The 22,844-nt window shown below is 46.5% G+C and overlaps 1 protein-coding gene across 2 annotated transcripts; it reads left to right on the top strand.

The window, feature by feature from the left end:
* The first annotated feature begins 530 nt into the window (after positions 1 to 530).
* Positions 531 to 22,799, top strand: man2a1 (mannosidase, alpha, class 2A, member 1). Of its 2 annotated transcripts, none has more exons than XM_062478975.1 (22): positions 531 to 1,547; positions 2,278 to 2,529; positions 2,947 to 3,091; positions 4,946 to 5,117; positions 7,387 to 7,514; positions 7,773 to 7,946; positions 9,963 to 10,149; positions 10,314 to 10,491; positions 10,649 to 10,866; positions 12,815 to 13,000; positions 13,164 to 13,278; positions 13,977 to 14,044; positions 14,154 to 14,319; positions 14,513 to 14,743; positions 15,043 to 15,165; positions 15,344 to 15,458; positions 16,794 to 16,927; positions 18,290 to 18,431; positions 18,658 to 18,815; positions 18,984 to 19,175; positions 20,151 to 20,285; positions 20,603 to 22,799. In XM_062478975.1, exons 1-22 carry the CDS (start codon positions 1,410 to 1,412, stop codon positions 20,753 to 20,755), a joined length of 3,510 nt encoding a protein of 1,169 aa, XP_062334959.1. In that variant the 5' UTR covers positions 531 to 1,409; the 3' UTR covers positions 20,756 to 22,799. The 2 variants fall into 2 exon arrangements, with proteins under 2 accessions (XP_062334959.1, XP_062334960.1); XM_062478976.1 differs by having other exon boundaries at positions 534 to 1,547; positions 20,172 to 20,285.
* The last annotated feature ends 45 nt before the right edge of the window (positions 22,800 to 22,844 follow it).

Genomic DNA, 22,844 nt, shown 5'->3' with positions numbered 1-22,844 from the left:
CTACACTTAAACACATAACTTACTGTACAACACCAGGCCCTAGTTGTTTCAATTAGACTATAAATTCCTGAGGTTTATAGAGACAAACGAAACAAACCACAATCACTTTCATATCTCATACCACTGTAGGTACTGAACAGTCAGTTTCAAATGTAAAAATTGTTATTGGGAAAAATATTTCTATGTTTTTAAATAATATGTTCTTGACATCAGTAGGCTAGTGTAGTGCAGGGTATGTGGAGGAGTATGCCGATATTGCATAGCCTACACACCTAACTTCAAATAATGTAAATTTCAGCAAATGTCACCACTGCAACACTGTTCTTAGGCTACAATATTGTTTTATACGCTCTTTCCCTCCATTAAATAATTGGGCTACATATTTTCGTCATCATATGATGTCAAAGGAGGCGTGTACCGAGTTCTCTTGTATCAAACTACAGCCTGTAGAAAGAGAGGGCTGTAGGATAGGTTTTTCCCCAGCGCGACAGATGGGCTTGCGCGGTTGTAGTTTGTTTATGCAAACCAATAAAACGTTTAGCCTAGTGGATTTATTTCCAGTAGTTAGTCTATAACATGTCCATGACAAGCATGGACGCAGATATGATATTTTAGTCGGGAGAACATCTTTCTACAGATGCTGTTTGGCTATATTTGTCATGACATGGCTGCACATCTGGAACACTTTCTCTCAGTTTAACTCTAGATGTTTCAGGAACGATAGCCTTTATCAAAATACAATCCATGTAGAAACCTTGGACTTTGGATCACTACTGTGATTCCCCAGATAACCAACGCTAGATGTGATGTGTTACAAACTTTTGGTAAAAAAAAACAAAAAACGTAACTATTGGGAGAGGTGCTTTTTGGTTTGGAAACTCAACTGGAGACGGTCAGTGCCCGGAGAACTAGATGGCAACGTTTTACGCATGGTGTGTCTGCAGTTGGCAACTGAAGTTACGCATAGGATTAGGCTACCTAACCTGGACAAACCCAACTAAAGTATCAAGTCAGTAGGCGGCGCCCGATCATACCTTGTTTTTCGCTTACCCACTTTATTTTTAACTGAAAGCAAATACAGGAAGGACGAGTTTTCGTCGGCACTGATCCAAGTGATCTTTGCTGTCCCGAATCAAGCGAATCGCCAAATGTAAACTGCATTTAGGCTACAGGGATGTCGTCTGTCAAATTAAATTGATCTCTCAAAGTTTAACGGGCTGAAGAAAATGAACAATCCCATTGCAATAGCCGACATCAAGACGGATTATACAACTTTTAGCTGGTTTTAGTCTAGTGACATTCTTCCTTTTTACGGAGTCAAGGAATAGGCTGAACTGGAAGTCTCACTACGTAGGCACCATTATGCTGTAATTTATTTTTTACAAATTGTTTCTGTAATATAGCAAAGAATGAAGCTTAGTCGTCAGTTCACAGTTTTTGGAAGTGCCATATTTTGTGTAGTTGTATTTTCGTTGTACCTGATGCTGGATCACCTTCAATTAGATCGTTCTAAAAACCCAAGCAACGGAGGAGATAAGTTTCCAAATGTAAGTTTTTCCACTGCTTTTTTTTTTACACATCTGTTTATCTAGTAGGCTTGGTAGGGTAACCAACTGACTGGCTTCAACTGTCTTGTCTTGTATTTCGTGTGTCTGTTGGAGAATTTCGAGTCTGTGTCATTCATTGTCTGTTCTTACTGGGGGACTCATAATATGTAAACGGTGGACTACATGTTTCCTTGCTGTTGCATTTTAAAAAGACGTGTCAACTACCGAGAGGGAGAGTTCCAATCGACGACTATGAAACGCGTGACTTCCTGGAGAGTCCAACGAGAATGAGCATTTCAGGGTGGAGAGAGCAGCCCTTCCTCCCCAGAATCGATCACAGGTCTTGTTAAGTTTAGTTCTAGAGAGAAAGAGGGATTTGTCATAGCTGGTGAAAAATTTACAGAGTCTGAGCAAACACGCTACCGGATATGACTTAACAGATGAATTGATCACTTAATGGAACATGATATTTGAAAGGGCTTTGACATGCATCCTGTCCCAGCTTATCAACTGGCTGCCTTCCCCTTCCTTTATGCTTCCAGCGAACACACAAAGAAGTGTCACATGAGGCATTGTCAACGTGTATAGCTGCCCTTCTATGCAGTGGTGTTCCATCTCCTCCCCATAGCTCCCAGGGCAGCATCAACAGCTGTACTCTGAGTCGAATGTCTAAATGATGTCTCCTTTTTTTGGAGCATTCCTTAAACATGCCCCCCCCCCCCCCCCCCAGGGCCAGCTTTCCTACTTGCAGGACAAGATAGACCATCTGGAGAGGCTCCTGGCGGAGAACAACGAGATCATCGGCAATATCAGAGACTCGGTCATCAACCTGAAGGAGCAGGTGAAGGACGGCAGGGAGGGCAATGTCAGCCAGGGCACCTACCCGGACCTGCTGCCCTCGCCTCCCCTGGTCCTGCCTGTCGACCCCGACGACTGCCGCTTTGCCTCCAGGGAGGTGTCCAAACCTGCTGAGGGAGTCCAGGTTAGTCTTTATGCATGATAACGGACAGGTACTCAAACCGTTTTTTCTTTCCTATTCTCTCTCTTTCTCTCTCTCTTTTTCATAGTGTGTGCTTAACCTGTCACATGGATTGGAATTAGAAGTCTTATAATCAGTATTAATTAAGTACTAACTCTCCCAATCCAGTCAAAGATAGTCCAGTAGGAGTTAACACATCTTGGGGGATCTCTTATAAGGATAGTGGGTCCTGTTTTGGTGGTTGTTTTGTGCAATCATTTTGCCCAAACATCAACCCTAGGACATTAACCTTTTGAAAATATCACAATACAAATAAATGGAGTTCAATAACTGTTGAACCTCTGTTAGAGAGATGTCCATGTAACCTGCACAGGATGTAAACAAGAGGTTTAAAGATTGGCTCTTCTCTCTCCTCTCCAGCTACTGGACGTGTATGACCTCCTGACCTTTGACAACCCTGACGGGGGGGTATGGAAGCAAGGCTTCGACATCACCTACCAGAACAACGAATGGGACTCCCAGCCTCTGCAGGTCTTCGTGGTTCCACACTCGCACAACGACCCTGGTGGGCAAATAGAATCAGACAATGTTACAGCACATCGACCGCAACTCCTTAGTGTCCTTTGTGACAGTGATATTGATTTGTGGATACATAGAATTGAGTTACTATGTCAATGATTCATGGAATTCATGAAATAATTAATGGTCAAATCAAATGACAAAAAGTGAACGTTATACATGGATAAAATACTATATCTGATATGCTGAGAGATTATAGTTGAGAGAGACTGGATATAAAGAGACTGGTTAAAGACACAATGGAAAGAGAGGCCTTCAGTCTTTGTCTCCCTCAGTTATGCCCAGTCACACCTCAACCTTAGACAAGAACTCGGAGGGCAGCTGTACTGGAAGTGTGTGTTTGGCGTGGTTGAGATGTGTGTGTGCTTGTGTGCGTGTCTGTGTTTTTGCAGTGCTGTGGTGTGTGTAGTGCATGCGTATAATATGGTAAAAGCATAGTGATCACCAATGATGGCCCTCTCTAAGGGCTCGGGGCTAGTTGGTAACAGGAGTGCTGTTCTTTTGTGTCCTCTACCTCATGTGCAAGCTATTAACCTTGCCCCTGCCCCTGCCCCCGCTTCAGACCCAGCTCATATCCTGGGCTGTTATTGTTCCTCAGTTGACATGGCTCCATTATTTTGTAACCTGAACAGTGATTGGTTACACAGCCGCAGGTGACTCCTCAGCAGTGACAGCAGCTGTATTTCTGGTCTGACCAGGATACTGGGCACAGCCGCAGTTTACCAATACAGACATGTTCTGTTTAACATAAACTAGGCAAGATGCCATGCAGATGGACAGGCGGGGCTTCCTGCTTCACTACAGGGAAAACTATTCAGCCAGAGCCTCACACAACTCAGACCTCGGAAATCAGAAATAATAGTTTTTTACAAAGTACCATCCTGTGGGTTTTCAATTGAATGTGTTTTTTAAACAAACTTCAGTAATTTAAGTTAATTTAACGAAATACCAACTGTGAAATACAAATACTGCATATAGAAAGTACATAAAAAGTGCATAGTTCTGACAGTATTGGTGGTGGTTAGAGTCAAGGAACAGACTATAGTTAACAAACTCACATTTATCAAACTTGGCGTAGGCGTGATTGGTCTGGGTTTTGGTGAGGGTATTGCTCTCGTCTCGACACGAACATGTCTGGTCTCGTCAATAGTGAATTATTATAGGATGTTCGACACCTAATGAACCTGGATAGGTAGAACTGCTTTTGTTTGAGGACTGGTGAGTGAAGCCATTACTGTCTTCAGTTCAGTAAAAGGGAGGGTGTGAGCTGACAAACACTATCGTGTGTGTGTGTGTGTGAGGCTTTTGGATGAGATGCCCCTGCCTTGAATTCCTCATTTAATCCAGATAAGAAATTGTCTATTTGCCTACACTGTCTCCACTGGCTAAACAAAGAAACAAACACACATAGACAATTCCTAGTGCTGACCGTATCTTATCTAATCTTTGGCTCTGAAGGAATGCTGACGATGAGTTCAATTCTTGTCGTTTTTATTTGAACCTTTAAGTCATTCATGCATGGAAGGATTCTCGTTGGAAATATGCTCATGAGAAAAATAAGTGGCATGTAGCACATTTCCTGCTCACAGTGATTGCGTTCATTCGTAGTGTATGTAATGGCTAATGGGAGTGATTCTGGGACTGGCGTTTAAAGCACCACACTACCCAACTTAGCCACAAAACCATAGTGACTGATTGACTGCATGATTGAGTTGGTGAGTGAGATAGAAAGTGAGTCAATGGGCATGCGTGTGTGTCTGCAGGTGTGCATGTTTGGGAGCCAGTGCACTGGACATGTCCTTCTCATTCAGCGGGGATGTATGGTCACTGTTTCTTTCAGGCTGGCTGAAGACCTTTGACGACTACTACCGAGACCAAACGCAGCACATCCTGAACAACATGGTGGTGAAGCTCCATGAGGACCACAGGAGGAAGATGATCTGGTCCGAGATCTCGTACTTCTCCAAGTGGTGGGACAGCATCGACGACCAGAAGAGAGACGCTGTCAAGAGGTGAACAGAAATAATCTTACAGAGAGCTCAGAGAGACGATCTTTATTCTGAGAGCACTTCATTCGGGTCATCTTTAGAAAGAAACTACTTACCGACAGTCAGCTGTGTATCTTTTGGCATTTCAACAACTGTTTATGGTTAGAGTAAGAGGGTAGGCATTGAACATGTATTCATTGTTAATTCAAGCATCTATGAAGCATCAGTATGCCATCGACTTATGAACTATCCAACCAAAACGTTACGTCTTTTTAGATATGACTGGAACAAAATGTTGGTTTGTCACCAGTTGTGACTTAACACAGCTGAGAAGAGGCTTCTTCGTTAGTGAGTCTGGCTCTGTGTGGTTGACATAACGAGTGTGTGGTGAGAACCAGAAGGTGGAAGCAAGGAAAACGAATGGCCCTCTGGAGGTTTAAGACACTCTGCTGTTCCCTTTTTTCCCCATTAAACCAAGGTTGTGTACAGCGTAAGCGTAAGAGTGAAAGTCAGCAATACAGTGCAATAGTATGCTTTAAAGGCGAGTGAATCAATGGCCAGCTGTGTTTCTGAGCATAGGGCAAGGATTCTCTGCCCTATCTCACTCGGTAATGGGCTGGAATTGCTTTAACTGGCTAAACTAACTTCAAACGTTCCGGGGTCATGAAATCAATTAGTTGGTGTGGCCTGTGGAAGGCAGTGACCCAGCTTGCCATGTCTCTTTCTATACTACCCCCCCCCCCCCCCGAATCTGTCTTCATCTCTCTTTCCGTGCTCTCTGTCTCATTCAAATTCTCACTCACTCTTTCTCTTTCTATAGGTCTATTTGTCAATTCGTTGGGTGTTCCTTTGGGTGTTGAGGTTGTGTTGAATGGGGAGGCATGGTAAGAGTGGGGTCCTTCTGTAGAGGATGGGAGCGGTGGATGCCTAGGCGGTATAGATGAGGGAAGGGAAGAGAGCTGCCCATCTCTAAGAGCAGACCCAGGAAGTCTCAAAGAGCAGACCCAGGAAGAGAGCACAAATGGTGTATCGGCCATGCTCTCGTTTCCCTGGGCCTGGATTGGAGGCGGTAGGCAGTGCAGCTGTAGCCTTGAGAGATGCACGCTAACCCTGTATGAAATGCAACCAGCATTCCTGCTCCCAGTCTGAACGCCAATTAAGAGTAGCAACCGGCCTGGGTGAAGGATGAAGAGAAATGAAAAATCGGACACAAACATTTATTCACTATTGATTCGATTCACCGGGAGTTCAAAGCAAACTTGAAACATATTTTTTTACAATATTCCTTGTTTACTTCTTTAAGGGCATTCTTGCTGTTTTAATTTGTACTCTATATTTCACTTGACTGAATTCAAGGTCTCAAGTTTAAGATTGAAGTTTGCACATGATTAAAGGAGCAAGGCATAAGTAGTTCATACAAACTGAATTTTTTTCTGTTGTACAGTACACCTTATAATCCTAACATTTTATAGGCCAATTAAGTATAACTATTTAGAGGATGGAAGTATATGTCCTTTTAATAGTCCTTTATTGATACTGATGCATATTACATTTCGACAGTCAGACCACACTCAGCACCAGTCCAGTAGTAGAGAACAGACAACATTTTTGATTGAAAATGTCACATTTTTTGGAAAACGCCATGAAGAGCAGTTTGGAAGTTTCTATTAAGGAAGTGCTGAGTGGTCATATTTGTTTTTGTTGTTGTTGTTTTGCTGGTCCTGCTCTTCTTGTGGGTCTCCAGAGGGATACACAAACACACAAACACACACACACACAAACACACACACACTGTATAGTGTGCTATTGAAATAAACACCCCGACTCTTGGAAAAAAAGGCTGACTCAGAAATCAGAGGAAGGTGTTTCCTGTCCTAATAAGTAATGTGTTTTCTCCAAAGATGGCTTGGGAGTGAATGCCAACTAAAGCCCCAAAATGGAGGTGCTTTCCAAAGTGCTGTACACTGTAACTACAGTGTCTCTGAAGACCACACACCAGGAGGAAATCAAACAGTTAAGATCAGATAGTGAGAGGAGTAATCACAAATGCACAGGCCCCCTAGACTGGTTTGGAGTAAGGTATCATGTGACATGAGTAATAGATAGTTATATCTACTTGGCCTTTTCCTTAGAGGTCATGCTCTGCATTCAAGCTATGACAGTCAGGGAAACACTCGGTTGTGTGTGGAATCCGATTGGTTCTCTTATACAGCCGATATTTGACAAGGAGAGATAGGCGGAGAGGCACGTGTGGGGTTGGTGACACCGTCTGGTCCTGTTCTCGTTTGCCCAGTCTGGTGGAGAGGGGCCAGCTGGAGATGGCCACTGGAGGATGGGTGATGCCCGACGAAGCCAACTCACACTACTTTGCTTTGATCGACCAGCTGCTGGAGGGGCACCAATGGCTGGAGAGGAATCTGGGTAAGTGCAGTAACAGATCTGGGCTAGGTTAGGGATTGGAGCTGAGGGAAGACTATAACACGTGTGTTTGTAGAACTTTGGATACCATGGAGGCTTGTGCACTTGAACAATGGGCAAAACTTAATCAAGCGACCTATTTAACCGTCTTATAAAGTGCATCGCATTACATTCTTTGTGTGGAAACGAAGTCATATTTATTTGTTGATTGTGTGGTATACCTACGATCAGCAACCTGACCATTGACCTCTGCTCCCACAGGGGTCAAGCCTGTGACGGGCTGGGCGGTGGACCCGTTTGGCCACTCGCCCACTCAGGCTTACCTCCTGAAACAGGCGGGGCTTAGCAACATGCTGATCCAAAGAGTTCACTACTCTGTGAAGAAACACCTCGCCTCCAGCAAAAGCTTGGAGTTCTACTGGAGACAAAACTGGGGCAAGTAGCTGGAGTGTGCTCTCCCACACACACACAGACACACACATACATGCACACACACACACACGTGTATACATGCATGGACACACACAAACACACACAGACTGTCCCTAAAAGGCTGAGCTCAGATTAGCCTTGACCAGAAACTTCACACAGAAAGATAAACAAGATGCTGACTAAAAGGGGAACAAACTTGAGATGAAATGTATACAGTATATAAATCCCTGGGGAGAAAACAGATAATACATGCTTAGGCTGAGCTTGTCGTGATGATCAGAACACACAGGACTCCCTCCCTCCCTCCCCCTGCCACTTCTGTGCTGCTTTCAACTGGTGTTTACATATTTACACGGGCAGATCCTGGTGGTGAGGTCTGGTCCAGAGGGACTGCTCAGGTCATCGTGCGGTCTAACGTGTTGTGTTTTGGATGTTTCACATTCCAGTGTTCACTGTGTTCCGTGCTGTACAAAACCAGAGTGTTGTGGGTTGGACATACAGGACCAGTGTGCTCCAGATCAGTGTGTGGAGTTGTCAACAGACCTGCGTGTCGCTGAGTGTTGGACAGACCAGTGTGCGGAGTGGGGAGCAGATTGTGTGACAGGCTCCAGCAGTAGAATGAGGGACAGCAGCATATGGCATGTAGTATGTAACATGTCGAGCATTCAGCAGAGAAATGTCTCATGTCCAGTGGTAATTACACACGTATCACATGTTCAAGCAGGGTCTCTTAACAGCCCGAGGATCGTAAACCCGCTTTAACATGCGGATGCCAGGAGCATGATCGCCTCCTATTCCACGTGAGGAAAGCGTTGCCGACAGCAACTTGGACCGCCACGGTGCCACAACCTTGTAATCGGGGGGGAGAGGGGGGGTGGGTGGGCATACTGTACGAGAGATAATTCACATTAGCCAGGAACCATCTGTGGTGGGATGTCTGGCAATTGTTAACACAACAGGCTTTGTTGGTTTGTGGGTATGGATGGAGTATCCAGAGCTACTGGGCACAGATGCCACATGACTGGTGATCATTCTGCTGTCCGGCCCAACTACTGAGCTCTCCACTCTCTCACTGACAGCTGCCAGACCAGTTTTATAATCTGATCCAGTAGAAATGATGGGAGATCTATTATGAGTTTTGTTATTGTTAGTTAACTGCAGAGCAGAGGATAACTTCAATCACAGAAGACCACGCTCTCTAGATTAGATCTCATCATTTCTCTGTTTTATACTCCTTTTATGCTGTCGCAGAGTTGAACTCTCATTCACTCCACAGTGGGAGAGGACTGAGAGAGACATACCAAGAGAAAGAGAGAGAGAGAGTGTAGGGAGAGAGAATGGAGAGAAAGAGAGGGGAGGTCGAGTGTAGGGAGAGAGAGAGTACGGAGAGAAAGAGAGGGGAAGTAGAGTGCAGAAAGAGAGGAAGTAGTGTAGAGAAAAGAGAGTGTAAAGAAAGATAGTGTAGAGAGAGAGAGAGAGAGAGAGAGAGAGAGAGAGAGAGAGAGAGAGCGTGTAAAGAGATGTGAGGGAGATGAAGAGAGGGGGAGAAACAGATTCTGTTTGTTTGTCTCTACCAATTGCCAGAGGGTCTACATTCCACAATTAGATAACTTGATGTCTATATTCCGTGGGTAACAGCCTGGAAACACAACAAACTCTGTTTTAATAAATATAAGACTAGACATAGAGCAGAATCGATTAAATAACATAAAAATATACATTCACATTCACTAATTCTTTCATTCAAACTTAATAGATTTTTATCGTGTTTTTCTGTACTGTCTTTACAGTCCTTTCATCTACATTTACATTTAGTCATTTAGCAGACGCTCTTATCCAGAGCGACTTACAGTAAGTAAAGGGACATTCCCCCAAGGCAAGTAGGGTGAAGTGCCTTGCCCAAGGACACAACGTCATTTTGCACGGCCAGGAATCGAACTGGCAACCTTCAGATTACAAGCCCGATTCCCTAACCGCTCAGCCACCTGACTCCTCTAAAAAGCTTGTGTTTGTGTGCAGATCAGGAAGCCAGCACAGATATCCTGTGTCACATGATGCCATTCTACAGCTACGACGTGCCCCACACATGTGGGCCGGATCCCAAGATCTGCTGCCAGTTTGACTTTAAACGACTTCCGGGTGGCCGGGTCAGCTGCCCCTGGAGGGTGCCACCGCAGCCAATCACGGAGGGAAACATCCAGGAGAGGTGACTAAGAGCCAAACACATGCACTGTTTCGCTGCCATGCCTCCCTTCCTGTTTCCCCTCAGTGAGATAACACAGCATTCAGCTGTCTAAGCATATTTTACACAGAAATGTGTCTGTCATGTCATGATCTTTCTTGACATTGTTGTTCTCTGACCTCCACCAGGGTCCAGATGTTGCTGGACCAGTACCGGAAGAAGTCCAAGCTCTTCCGGACTAAGGTGGTTCTGGTGCCTCTAGGGGACGACTTCCGCTACACAGAGGCTCTAGAATGGGACCAGCAGTTCCAGAACTATCAGAAGCTCTTTGACTACATGAACTCCCATCCAGAACTACACGTCAAGGTGTGTATTGGTGAATGAACGAATACATGATTGAACTAGCCTTCTGGCTAGACACATTACAAAGTCCAAAGCTCTGTATATAAGAACTGTCTGACGACCTCACATGACGTGCTGTTTGGTGACCGTCTCTACATCCTTTCCTGTGTGGGTGTTCCAGGCCCAGTTTGGCACGGTCACAGACTACTTTGTGGCCCTGAGGCAGCAGGCCACGGCTCAGCCGGACGCCGGAGTCAACGACGTCCCCGGAGCCTCCCTGCCCGTGCTGAGTGGAGACTTCTTCACCTACGCTGATCGAGACGACCACTACTGGAGCGGCTACTTCACCTCCAGACCTTTCTACAAGCGCCTGGACCGAACCCTGGAATCTCACCTCAGGTACAGCAGGAACGGGTTCTGACACGGGCTGTCTGTGGTACATGAGGGTCACATGTCCCTCCAGGAGGTAGCGTCCCTCCAGCCAGGAGAAGAGCAGCACACTTCCAGAGTTTTTAGTGACTGTAGAGCTGAACATTTCTGTGGAGTAAAGGGTACTCCACAGAAATGTATTCAAGATGAGCACGTTGCTTGATGAGGATATGCTCAGGATAGCCACAGGCCAGCAGACAGACTGTTTTCATAGACTGTTAGATTAGTCATTACGTAACAAACACTTGATACAAAGAAGAAGTGCTCTTTGATGTTTGATTCAATTAATCAAACACATGCCCGTTAATGAAAAAATGTGTCATTATCGTAGTTCAAACGCAAATTGAAAATTGAAATGTGTGTGTGTGTGTGTCATTTTCAAGTGTTCGTGATTAGAGCCAGTCACAATGTCGTTAATGTTCTGTTTATTGTGAGGGTTTTATCCCCATGCTTTAAATGACAAACTGACAACCCATCAGACGCACACACGAGCAGTCACACATGGGCGCATGGGTGGGCTAGGTGGCGACCTGGATCTGGGTCTGTGTGAGGGCTAGGTGGCGACCTGGATCTGGGGTCTGTGTGAGGGCTAGGTGGCGACCTGGATCTGGGTCTGTGTGAGGGCTAGGTGGCGACCTGGATCTGGGTCTGTGTGAGGGCTAGGTGGCGACCTGGATCTGGGTCTGTGTGAGGGCTAGGTGGCGACCTGGATCTGGGTCTGTGTGAGGGCTAGGTGGCGACCTGGATCTGGGTCTGTGTGAGGGCTAGGTGGCGACCTGGATCTGGGTCTGTGTGAGGGCTAGGTGGCGACCTGGATCTGGGTCTGTGTGAGGGCTAGGTGTGGGTGTAGGGTTGCTCCCACTGTGGAACCCCACAGACACTGTCCTCATTACTGCCTGGAGGCCCAGTCAGATATACTGTATGCACACACACACACACACGCACACATGCACACACACACACACACGCACACATGCACACACGCACACACACGCACACATGCACACACACACACGCACACATGCACACACGCACACACACACACGCACACACTACTCGCACAACTACGACTGTTCTATAAGCAAAACAAACCACAGTGAGCAGACTAAACCTAAAGAGACCGGGCTGTGTTCTTAGATACAATATAGCCATAGATTGACATAAATAGACAGAGAAATATGCTGTCAATGTATACAACAAAATGCAAAGTTGTTATTTGCATTTTGACGGCACAAAAGGTGGGTTTTCCACACACAGTCAGATAAATGAGTCTTGAAATTGTCTTTCTTTCTTTCAAGTTGTGTGTGAGACTGCACAGTATGGGGTGTATGTCTGTCTGCTCTCATTATGGCTGAGAGAGAGACGCTGTCTTCAAGGTCATTCTTTCCCTCTCTCTCTCTCTCTCTCTCTCTCTCTCTCTCTCTCTCTCTCTCTCTCTCTCTCTCTCTCTCTCTCTCTCTCTCTCTCTCTCTCTCTCTCTCTCTCTCTCTCTCTCTCTCTCTCTCTCTTTCTATCTCTCTCTCTCTCTCTCTCTCTCTCTCTCTCTCTCTCTCTCTCTCTCTCTCTCTGTCTCTGTCTCTGTCTCTGTCTCTGCTATGTGTGATGGCGTGCTGCTGTCTACAGAGGCAGCTTCAATGTGTCCCACTGTGGTTTCACCCCTTAAGAACAGGATGTGGCTCCAACATAGCTTTGCCATGACAGGGGGGCTTCATAGTGAACCAGCTACTGTGTTGCTTTTGATTATCAACAAACTATTTCTGTTTTTCTCTCTCTCTCTCTCTCTCTCTCTCTCTCTCTCTCTCTCTCTCTCTCTCTCTCTCTCTCTCTCTCTCTCTCTCTCTCTCTCTCTCTCTCTCTCTCTCTCTCTCTCTCTCTCTCTCTCTCTCTCTCTCTCTCTCTCTCTTTCTTCCTCCTCCAGGGCAGCTGAGATCCTGTTCTCCCTCGCCATGGCCAGCATAAAGCATTCTGGGAAACCAACTGATTTCCCAGCTGTAGAGAACTACAAGCTTCTAAGTGAAGCCAGGAGGAACCTGGGTCTGTTCCAGCACCACGACGCCATCACAGGGACCGGCAAGGACTGGGTCGTGGTTGACTATGGAACCAGGTAGCCCATTCTAACACTGCTCACACTGTGGGAACATAACACAATGCTGGACCCGTAGGGATGCCAAGGTACCGAGGCTGAATCCCCAGAGTTTCTGCTCAGGTCTGTCCTTACCTATCCCCTTCCTAGTTCTGATGGATCTGCTACTATATTCTGCTCTCAGGCTGTTCCACTCCATCCTGAATGTGAAACAAGTGATGGTGAACTCTGCCCATTGGCTGGTGCTGTCGGACAAGAACACGTACAGTCACGACCCCTCCCACTCCTTCTTACAAATGGTGAGAGATGCCATGTAGTGCTGAGAGCCCCACTAATGAAGGCCTCTCTAGGGTGCTCCAGTACCTGCCAGCCTTTCTTGTGAAAATGTTGTTGTTTTTTTCTGTCAGTTTCTTTTACAGCAAGCTGTCGTGTGTGCATGTTGATGAAGAGTGCGTGCGTCGTGCCGTAGTGTGTCTGTGTGTGCGTGCAGAGGCTTTCTGTGTTTGTGTGTCGTTTTGTAGAGTGTGTTTGTGTGTCGTTTTGTAGAGTGTGTTTGTGTGTCGTTTTGTAGAGTGTGTATGTGTTTGTGTGTAGCCTACCTTTGAAGTGTTTACCTCTTACCTCAGGCAAAGTCCCTTAAGGAGGCTCATTGGCTGATTTTAATATGCAAATTGCCTAAGCAGGAAGTCAACATCAATTTTCCAAACGCTGTAACCTCTTCTTGAGGCTTCCTTGTTAAGGAGCAACATTCGGTCTTGTAATGCATAAAAAAATATTCCAACCTAAATGCAAACTGCATTGCCAAGAGACAGAATGAGTAAATGAACTGGATTAAATAAATCTGTGCTAGAAAATGCAAAATAGATATTGCAAAATGCGAAATATGTTTGTCGGAAACAGAAAAGAGGTTTGAATAGATGAGGCGTTGACACTGGTGTCGTGTTGTGTTTGCTTGTGTGTTTGTTGATCCACTGGACCACATGATTGTGTTTCTCAGGATGACATCCAGCCAGCTCAAGATGCGCTGCCAAGGAAGACGGTTCTGAAGATCAGTGCAAAGCTTCGGTAAGGTCCACCATGAGATCAACTATCCAGCCCCAAAGTATCTCCATCTCACTCGACCAAAACACATCAGGTTTCCAAATCAAACAGCCTGGTTTGTGTTTCCCCTCAGGTCGCTGGTCATTTATAACCCCACCGAACAGGACCGCTCCTCGGTGGTCACTGTGTACGTCAACACGCCCCACATCCGCGTGCTCACTGCCCACGGCCTGCCCGTTCCCTCCCAGGTCAGCGCTGTCTGGGAGGATGCAACAACCGCCTCTAAAGAGTCCTTCCAGGTAAGAGCGCAGGACTTTGCACATGGTAACAGTGAGTAAAACATAACCAAATATCACATATCGAAACATTTTGTTTATTAAGTTCTTCATCTTGATACTGAAACATGCAAAGCTATGTCTACAATAGAAAAAAAACATGCAAAGCAAGCGAAACTGAAAACGTTCCTTTTCATGGATGTCCCTCTCTCTTTAGTTGTCGTTCGTGGCCCAAGTGCCAGCGCTCGGCCTGGGTGTGTACCAGCTCGGGGAGGGGCTGAGCGGAGTGGCTGAGAAATCGGACTACATCTTCCTCCAGGAGGGCTCCCAGCTCACCGTCAGCGTCGACCACTTCAACACGGAGCTCCCCCAGGACGTCACCACCCCCCTGAGCATCCAGAACCCCCACCTGCAGCTCTGGACCTCCACTGCCACCGGCCTCATGGAGGTAGCCTGCTGTGTAGTAGTTTGTTTGTTATTGTGTTTTTTGACTTGTTCAATGTGTGAACAAGTCGTTGTGGTTCACAATCGGATTGTTAAATAAGCCCTGCCCCTAATAAAAGGCCGTTTCAGGTGTGTGTGTTGGTGTAACCGGGAAAGAAATCTCAGAGAATAAACACAACTCGAACATTTGTTTGCTAGCGACCTCACAACCACTAACATAACATCAGGGTGAGGCAGCCTGTTTGTAGTAGTGATAGGGGTGCAGATGGATCATGTGACCCGCCTCTCCATCCCCCGCTGTAGAGGCTGAGACGGAAGGAGGGCGGCATGGAGCACCAGATCAAGGTCCAGTTCGCCTGGTACGGCACCACTAACAACCGGGACAAGAGCGGCGCCTACCTGTTTCTGCCTGACGGGGAGGCCAAGGTATCCCTGACAGCTTTGTTCCACTTGCGTGCTGAGCCGAACTCGAAGAAGTCCTTTTCTCTTCTCCTCTTCGCGGTTTATGGCGAGCTGGGAATGTTGCGTGCGTTAGGATGGGTTACAGCCACATTGAATTGTCTTCCTTCTCCTCCTCTTCCTCCTTTTCTCCCTGCTCCTACAGCTGTTCACTCCCAAAAAGCCTCCAGTGATCAGAGTGACCCAGGGCCCCATCTTCTCAGAAATCACCACCACCTTCCATCAGCTGACTCACACAATCCGCCTCTACAACCTTCAAGGTAAGAAGAAGCATTTCCTGGCATCCACGGCTGGGTTTGCGCTTCGCTGGGGTAAACACAGCTGTCAGAAAAGACCAACAAGTGAAAGGTAGTATGTCGATTTCTGGAATGAAGAAGGACAGCAAAGTTATCTGAGACCGAATCTACAACACAGACCCACCAAAAAAATCAACATCATGCTTGCTTTTGAAACTTTTTTTGTAAAGAAATGGGGAAAAGATTAAGTGGGCAATCTTACAAAAGGTTTGCTGTGGAGCAGGGGAAGGTGTGTGTGTACTTGTTCTGGATTAAAAAGTGTTTGTCTTGCCACAACTGCAGAGAGGCCTCCTGCGGGGGCCTTTGCTGCTGCCTGAGTCTGGGGCCACATCATAGATCTCTGTAATAGGCTCCTCAGTCTGGCTCCAGTGCTCCGGTACTGTGGCTAGCCTGTAGATACACACACACACACAGCGCTTCATTTAGCCGCAGTGCTCTGCTCCTGAGGCAGCTGCATCCTCTCACGGACACACTGCTGGTTCACCCACCCCATTAAGCCCACCTCCACTGGCCCAGACTGACCCCCCCGACCCCCCCGCCCCTACTGCTAAATCAAATGCACTGTACTCTGCTGTTACCCAGGCGATGGACTGTTGTCCATGCACACACTCGTCCTCCTGGAAGTCTTCCCCATCATCATCCACCCATAAGGCTGCGTTTCCATTTCTGTTTTCCCTTTTATGAGTCGACACATTAAATATCCGTGCCCAGGGCTTGCGTTTGCACGCGTTTTCATCTCAACAACTGGGGCACGTGTATAAACCAGGAGAACCCCCACCCCTTCACCCTCCTCGTGGATTAATTAAATTAGAGTTAGGTATTATGATATCAAACAATGTTCTTTTGCATCCCATATCTCCAGAAAATATAATGTAATCCCCATGAAGGGATTAGCATGTTCATAGACCTACTGCAGTAATTAAAATCTCAAACCAAACCACAGAACGTTGATTCCAAAGCATTACATCAAATAAAAAAGTTTATATGACTAAATCAAAATAATTGGAATAAGAGATATTGTATCATGGTGCATGAATCGGAAACGTCTCAAACGAATATGAAACTCCATCTCATCTTTTCAAGACACTTTCTCTTCCTCTTTTCTCCTGCTGTGCTCTCTCGCTCCCTTCATTTCTATCCCACTTTATCCCCCCAACTGCCTCCCATGCATCCATCTATCTCTATTTCCCTCGCGCATTCCTGCTCTCTCTTTACATACATCTATCTATATCTATATATATTATATATATATCTCCCTTCATCTCTCTGTCCCCACCCATCTGTCTTCCCCCCCCCCAGGTGTCGAGGGCCAGGCTGTAGAGATCTGCAACACTGTGGACATAAGGGGGGAGTTCAACCGTGAAATTGCAATGAGGATAACATCTGACTTGGACAGCGAGGATCGATTCTTCACAGATCTCAATGGCTACCAGGTAGGATCCTCTTCTCCGTCTGACACACTCACGCACACTCACACACACGCCCACGGGCGAGGACTCCACCCATTTCTTTGACTCTCAATTGCGTACAAGTGTTTCGAGTGTTTCTCATATACGGTTCATATCAGACAGCTGTCCTTTTGTCACTTCTGAACAACAGATCGATGATTCAGCTGGTTTAAGTAGCCAGCTACATTACAGTATATCCATGTGGGTGAGCGTGGTGCATTAAATACATATTCAAGGGGATGTACAGTGACTGTCCTTCACAATTTATGAATATTCTGTAGAAAGACTGGTAATGTCGTTCAGCTAGTTCACATGACTCAATAAAACGTTCAAAACACATAATGCGTTGCAACAGTAGTACGGAGAGTGCAGTAGGCGTGCAAGGATAGAGGTTCGAAGCCCAAGTCGGTTGATGTAAAAACGCAAGACACCCCGGTCCCGTCTGGTGATATAAGTCACCATGGAAACCCTAGAACATTTGAATTAGAGCCGATACAGACCTCAAACCCAGTGACCTGGCGTGGCATCCCTGCCTCTCCAGTTCCAGCCCTGACCTAATCGTGCCTGCACAGACCAGCTTCACTCTCTGTCATTGGGGACAACTGGGAGGGATTGTTCTAGATTGAATTCCTGGACTTCAGAAGCTGTTAATGAAAAAGCGAATCACGATGATGCTAATTGACTCTTTGAAAGGGTTGGCTCTCCACGCCAGAGAATCTACACAGGAGCTGTGGCTATGAAGCCATTTTCCCAAACAGAGACAAAAAATAAACGAAAGATCTCCCCGAGTTTGGTTTAAACATTGTGAATTGAATGCCAAATGCTTCAAAGCAGAATGAGATGATTTAAGACAGCATTAAGTAGGCTCTGCACAGATGTGTCCGTGTTGCCAATTAGACATGCCACCACAGTTTCGCTAAAGAATCCGTTTGCTTTCCTCCAAATATCAATTTGCAACTTTTCCGTCGTTTGACCACGCTCTCTGGGATTATCCGGGATCAGACATGAGCTGGGGATTTTATTTTCTTCTTCTCCAAAAACCCCCCGCTCCCAGAAGACGAGACAACAAACCGTCTGTTAGAGCACCGTCTGCCCACAGATAAAGGAAGTTGGTTGGCTTAGTGAAGTCAGATAAAGTTCCAATTCTCCCCAGTGAATCAGATCAGAGTGTGGAGCCACCAGATCAATAGCCTCCTTGTACTCTCCCTGATCAGAAGGTCATGTTTGTGTTTTTATTTTTTTTATTTTATGTTTGATAGGCCTGTTAATCAAAAGTTGCATTGAAACTATTTGGGAGGACTTAAAAGTTGATGTAAGGCAATTTCAATGATGTGCTGTGTGGCTCAGATCCAACCCAGGAGGACCATGGCCAAGCTGCCCCTGCAGGCCAACTTCTACCCCATGACCAGTATGGCTTACATCCAGGACCACAGCTCCAGACTAACCCTGATCACCGCTCAGTCCCTAGGAGCCGCCAGCCTTAAACCCGGTGTGTGTATATCTGGGTTCATGGGTGGTGTGTGTGTGTAAACAACATATGTTTGGGTTTGTGGGTCAATCATTCATTTTCCCAGCTGTTGTGGACTCGCTCACACATTTCCTTCCGTAAGATCACGTGACAGCTTGTGAGTCTACTAAACCAGTGTGAGCTTAACGTTTTAACCCCACACACCTGACCTGTGACCTCCAACATCCCATCCCCCCCCCCCCCCCAGGTCAGCTGGAGGTCATCATGGACCGCCGCCTCAACCAGGATGACAACCGAGGGCTGGGCCAGGGCGTCCTGGATAACAAGCTGACCGCCAGCGCCTTCCGCCTGCTGGTGGAGGGGAGGAGTCAGGGAGACACAGAGGGGAGGAGTCAAGGAGACACGGTACACAAACAGATGAACACTCTGTACACTGGATCCAACTACAACTATAGTAGGACACCTAGTCTGTCCACACAGAGCTGCATCTATGTCCTGTGTGTGTAGATGATCCATGCACCTCTGTCCTCGTTTGTTTAAAGGCTCAGTGTTTCCCTCGGCTCTGTTCTCCAGGAAAAGAAGGCCTCGACGGTCAGCTACCCTTCCCTGCAGAGCCACATGTCCTCCCTGTACCTGAACCACCCCCTGCTCCCTATGGCAGTGAACCCTGAGAATGGGGCCCCGGGCCTGGCCCCCTTCAGCCCACTGGCCTCCTCCATGCCCTGCGACATCCACCTGGTCAACCTCCGCACCATCCAGGCCAAGGTGACGTCACAGCCGGCCAGCTCCCTCCGTCTCTGCCCTTCCTGTTTCTCTGTCTTCATCTCTCTCTCTCTCTCTTTATCTCTCTTCTGTCTCCTTTCTCTGTTAACCTCCCTCAAGTTCTCTCTCTTCATCCCTTTCTTTAGCTCTCTCTCCATCTCTCTCCTCCTTTCCCTTCGTCTCTCTCCGGCATGTTTTCTTTTCCTTTTTCCATCCATCCATCCCTTCCTTTTCTGTCTTCCAGTCTTAATAGCAGTGTGTTAACCCGGATCATATCGACCTGGCCAGCTCCATCCATGATTGGCTTGATTAGACAGCCGTACCCGTCTCCCCGGATGCCGCGGTCCAGCTGCACACCCGGCACCTCGCTGGGCCGCAGCCTCGCCAACTCTGTAACAGAGCCACTTTTGAAGTCACAGATCGCAGTAATTGCACCACAGGGAGACGAGATCTACCAAGCGATTAGTTTTCTTCGATTGAGAGGGTGCTCTGAGACATCCAGGCCAACTGTTCAGAACCAGAGAGCGGGTCTGGTTCAGGCCAGGGCCCCTGCCTGCACCACCTCTACCTACACTTATTATTCACCGTGGCAACGACTTGGTGTATCGAGCCAGAAACCGTGGACACCAGGGGATGAGATCGACTTGTACAACCCCCACTGCTCTCCTCTTTTTCTCTATTCTCTTCTCCCTCCTCTCCTCTCCTCTCCATCCTATCCTCCCCCCTCTCCATCCCCTGTTACTCCCCTCACTTCTACCCCCTCCCATTCCCCCCTCCCCTTAGAATGCGTTTCTTGAACATGGTTGTGGAAATGCAGCTGACCTGTGAAAGAGAGGCCTCTACAATAACCCCAGTGTTGAGGAGAACAGGATTGTGTGTGTGTACGTGTGACAGTGGTGTGTCTGTGGCGTGTGTGTGTGTAACAGTGGTGCGTGTGTGTGTGTGTGCCTAACAGTGGTGTGTTTGTGGTGTGTGAAGAATCTCTTTTCTCTCCCGCAGGAGGCGGGAGGAGGGCCGTCGGGCGAGTCAGCTTTGATTCTACACAGGAAAGGCTTTGACTGCAGCCTCTCCAACAGGAACACAGGCCTACTGTGTGCCACCACCCGTGGAAAGGTAAGCCCTCCACTCACACACACACACACACACACACAGGCATGAACACCCACATCAGGCACACTGCAAGGCACACACACACAGAGACATTTGAATAAGGTCTCTTTCAGGAGGGAGCCTTCCCTCTAGCGATCTGAAGCCGTTCTGAAGTCATATGATCCAGAGGGGACGGAAACACGTCGGTCAATTCACGACCTTTGTTTTCCAACGACGTGACAGCTCACGGGAGCACGCGATTCTCTCTCTCTTCAGTCTCTCTCTAAATGGGACTTGATCTGACTCCATCTATGTGTGTACGGGTGTGTTTTCTCTCCCAGATGGACACAGAGACGTTCTTTTCGGAGCTAAGATTCCAGAGCATCTACCCGGTCTCTCTGTCTCTGATGCATCAATCGGAGGGAGTGCCCAGCCAAGGAGAGATCAGCCTTAAACCCATGGAGATCAGCACATACCGTGTGCAGCTTATATGAGCTCCACCCATGGAAGCCCCAACTGGCCCGCACCGTGAAACGTTTCAAACATAGCCTCATCTGTTCTTGAGCCCCTGTCAGCAGGGGCTATGCAGCCTTGAGCCTGGGACCAAAACAGAGGGAGCGAGCATGGAAGTGAGAGGGGTGGAGGAGAGGTGAACAGATGGAGAGGTTAGAGAGAGAGGGAGATGGATGGATGGATGGAGGAAAAATGTAGGGAGATGGACGGGGACTAGAACTAGAACGCCCCTGCAAGTTTCATAGTCAAGTGCAATATGTGTCCCTATCCTGAGGTGTCAGGGTATGGGTGGCTGGATAAATGAATGTATTAATGAATGAGCGAATGAATGAGTGAACACATTTAAACAGTGCTTTGAGTTTGTCACTTAAACCTACTGTACTGAGAAGACATACCAACCAGTCATATTCCTGTACCACAAAACAGAAACCGGTGGACTTTACAATGTGATTTCAAATGTAGAGAAAGAGGTATGGCTTCAATTGTAAGCGATGCAAAAAGACCTTCCAGCCTTCCTTGGTATCTCAGAAGGGAAGGATACGGACCCAGTCTTGTCCTGCTTCGAATATTTTTAAGAAATGGTCCAACAATGTGATATTGCGTAACGCGATGCTGTTTTTTAATTGTTCCAAAGACAAGACTTTACCAGTGCCTTATTATTATTAGTGAAGAATCACGTGATGAAGGCCCACACACAGGATGTTTGTATTCGGAGATCGTCCCGTACAATTTTACATGGATGCAAAAGGACTGCAGCCATGTGCTCACATGAACTGATATGGGTCTGTTGTTATGACCCCTCTCATCGTCTGTTATGGTGAAAAGGTCTTTGTTCACTTCAGGAAAATATTTGTTTTATGACTTGGACTCTACCACATTTAGCCAGCATCATTTCAGCAAACCCTAGCATGTCTGATTCATCGTCAGTCAGTTCATTATGTGGCGCCTAATGATGACATCACCACTGGTATAACAATGCTGGTAGCCTCTAAACCCTCTTTAGTAACAGTGAACCAGGTGGATTTATTGGTGCAGTACTGCAGTCCTGTACACCCCATAGCCCACACTAATAATGAAGCTATGCAGTTATCTTTGATGGAAACCAGTTATGCATTATTCCACCCACCTGACTGTGGTGCTCTGTGTGTTTCTGCTAAGGAACTCCAAGCAGTCAATGTGCCACTTTGCTTCTTTTTCTTGTCGGCCAAACAGCCATTCCAAAGCCAAAGGTCACACACCCACTGGGATTTGTTGCAATCTGCATATTTGCCTTCATGGAGGCTTGGATGTTTAACACGTTGAAACTGAGACCATGAGAAAGCCATTTTTACAATCTAGGACTCGATAAACATGACGTCCTTTAGAATTTCTTTTTTTTTTTTTACTACTTGGTGAAGTTCCAAGGAAAATCTTTGGTTTAGATGTTTACAGTGTGATCAAGGAAGCCATAGGGAGCAGAGAGGTAGACCTAACAAGTGATCAGATAACACACAGTCCTTGTTCTCATTTGAGTAGGGCCGTGAAGACCGCTGATTGACACTACAAGTTTGATTAGTATCAAAAGTCTCTAGGTAGTCTCTAAAAGTACTCTAAAAGGCAAATTTTCATGTTTCTACTCAAAAGTGTTTCTTTGTAAGGAATCTTACCTGCTGGACAATAGCCTTGTCATTCAGCGTCATCGGCTTAAAGCCACACTGAAGGCGTGTCAGGCACAAGAAAGATTCATGCCATGGAGCACTTGTTGACATTCAATGGTAATGAAACGTTTTGCTTTGTGTCAAGTGAAAGTATGTACATTAATGTGGGGGAAATGTTTGAATGGGATATATGAATGTCAGGTAGCTAATAACAAACAATTGTTTATCTATCAATTATCTGGTCAATTTGTTATCTTTTTGTCAGAATATGTTTATCTGGGGTGATTTTAATGAATGATATAGCTATGCTTCTCTTGCAAAATAATTGTGATTATTTGGGGGGAAATTCTGTTTCAGGGGAAATAATATAAAAAAAGGTTGCTTAACATTTTGTTTTTGTGACATTTTCTCTTCTGTAAATGTAAAACAACTG

Source organism: Osmerus eperlanus, chromosome 14, assembly GCF_963692335.1.
Source record: "Osmerus eperlanus chromosome 14, fOsmEpe2.1, whole genome shotgun sequence".
NCBI classification, from domain to species: Eukaryota; Metazoa; Chordata; class Actinopteri; order Osmeriformes; family Osmeridae; genus Osmerus; species Osmerus eperlanus.
The sequence above is the reverse complement of the archived record's forward strand: the minus strand, read 5'-3'. Positions and strand labels throughout refer to the sequence as shown.

Excerpts from the sequence above, each read along its gene's own strand:
- man2a1 (XM_062478975.1), top strand. The coding sequence starts at position 1,410 with ATGAAGCTTAGTCGTCAGTTCACAGTTTTTGGAAGTGCCATATTTTGT. Across the intron at positions 3,092-4,945 it reads ACACTCGCACAACGACCCTG|GCTGGCTGAAGACCTTTGAC; the intron begins GTGGGCAAATAG and ends TGTTTCTTTCAG. Across the intron at positions 13,279-13,976 it reads CCCACTCCTTCTTACAAATG|GATGACATCCAGCCAGCTCA; the intron begins GTGAGAGATGCC and ends TGTGTTTCTCAG.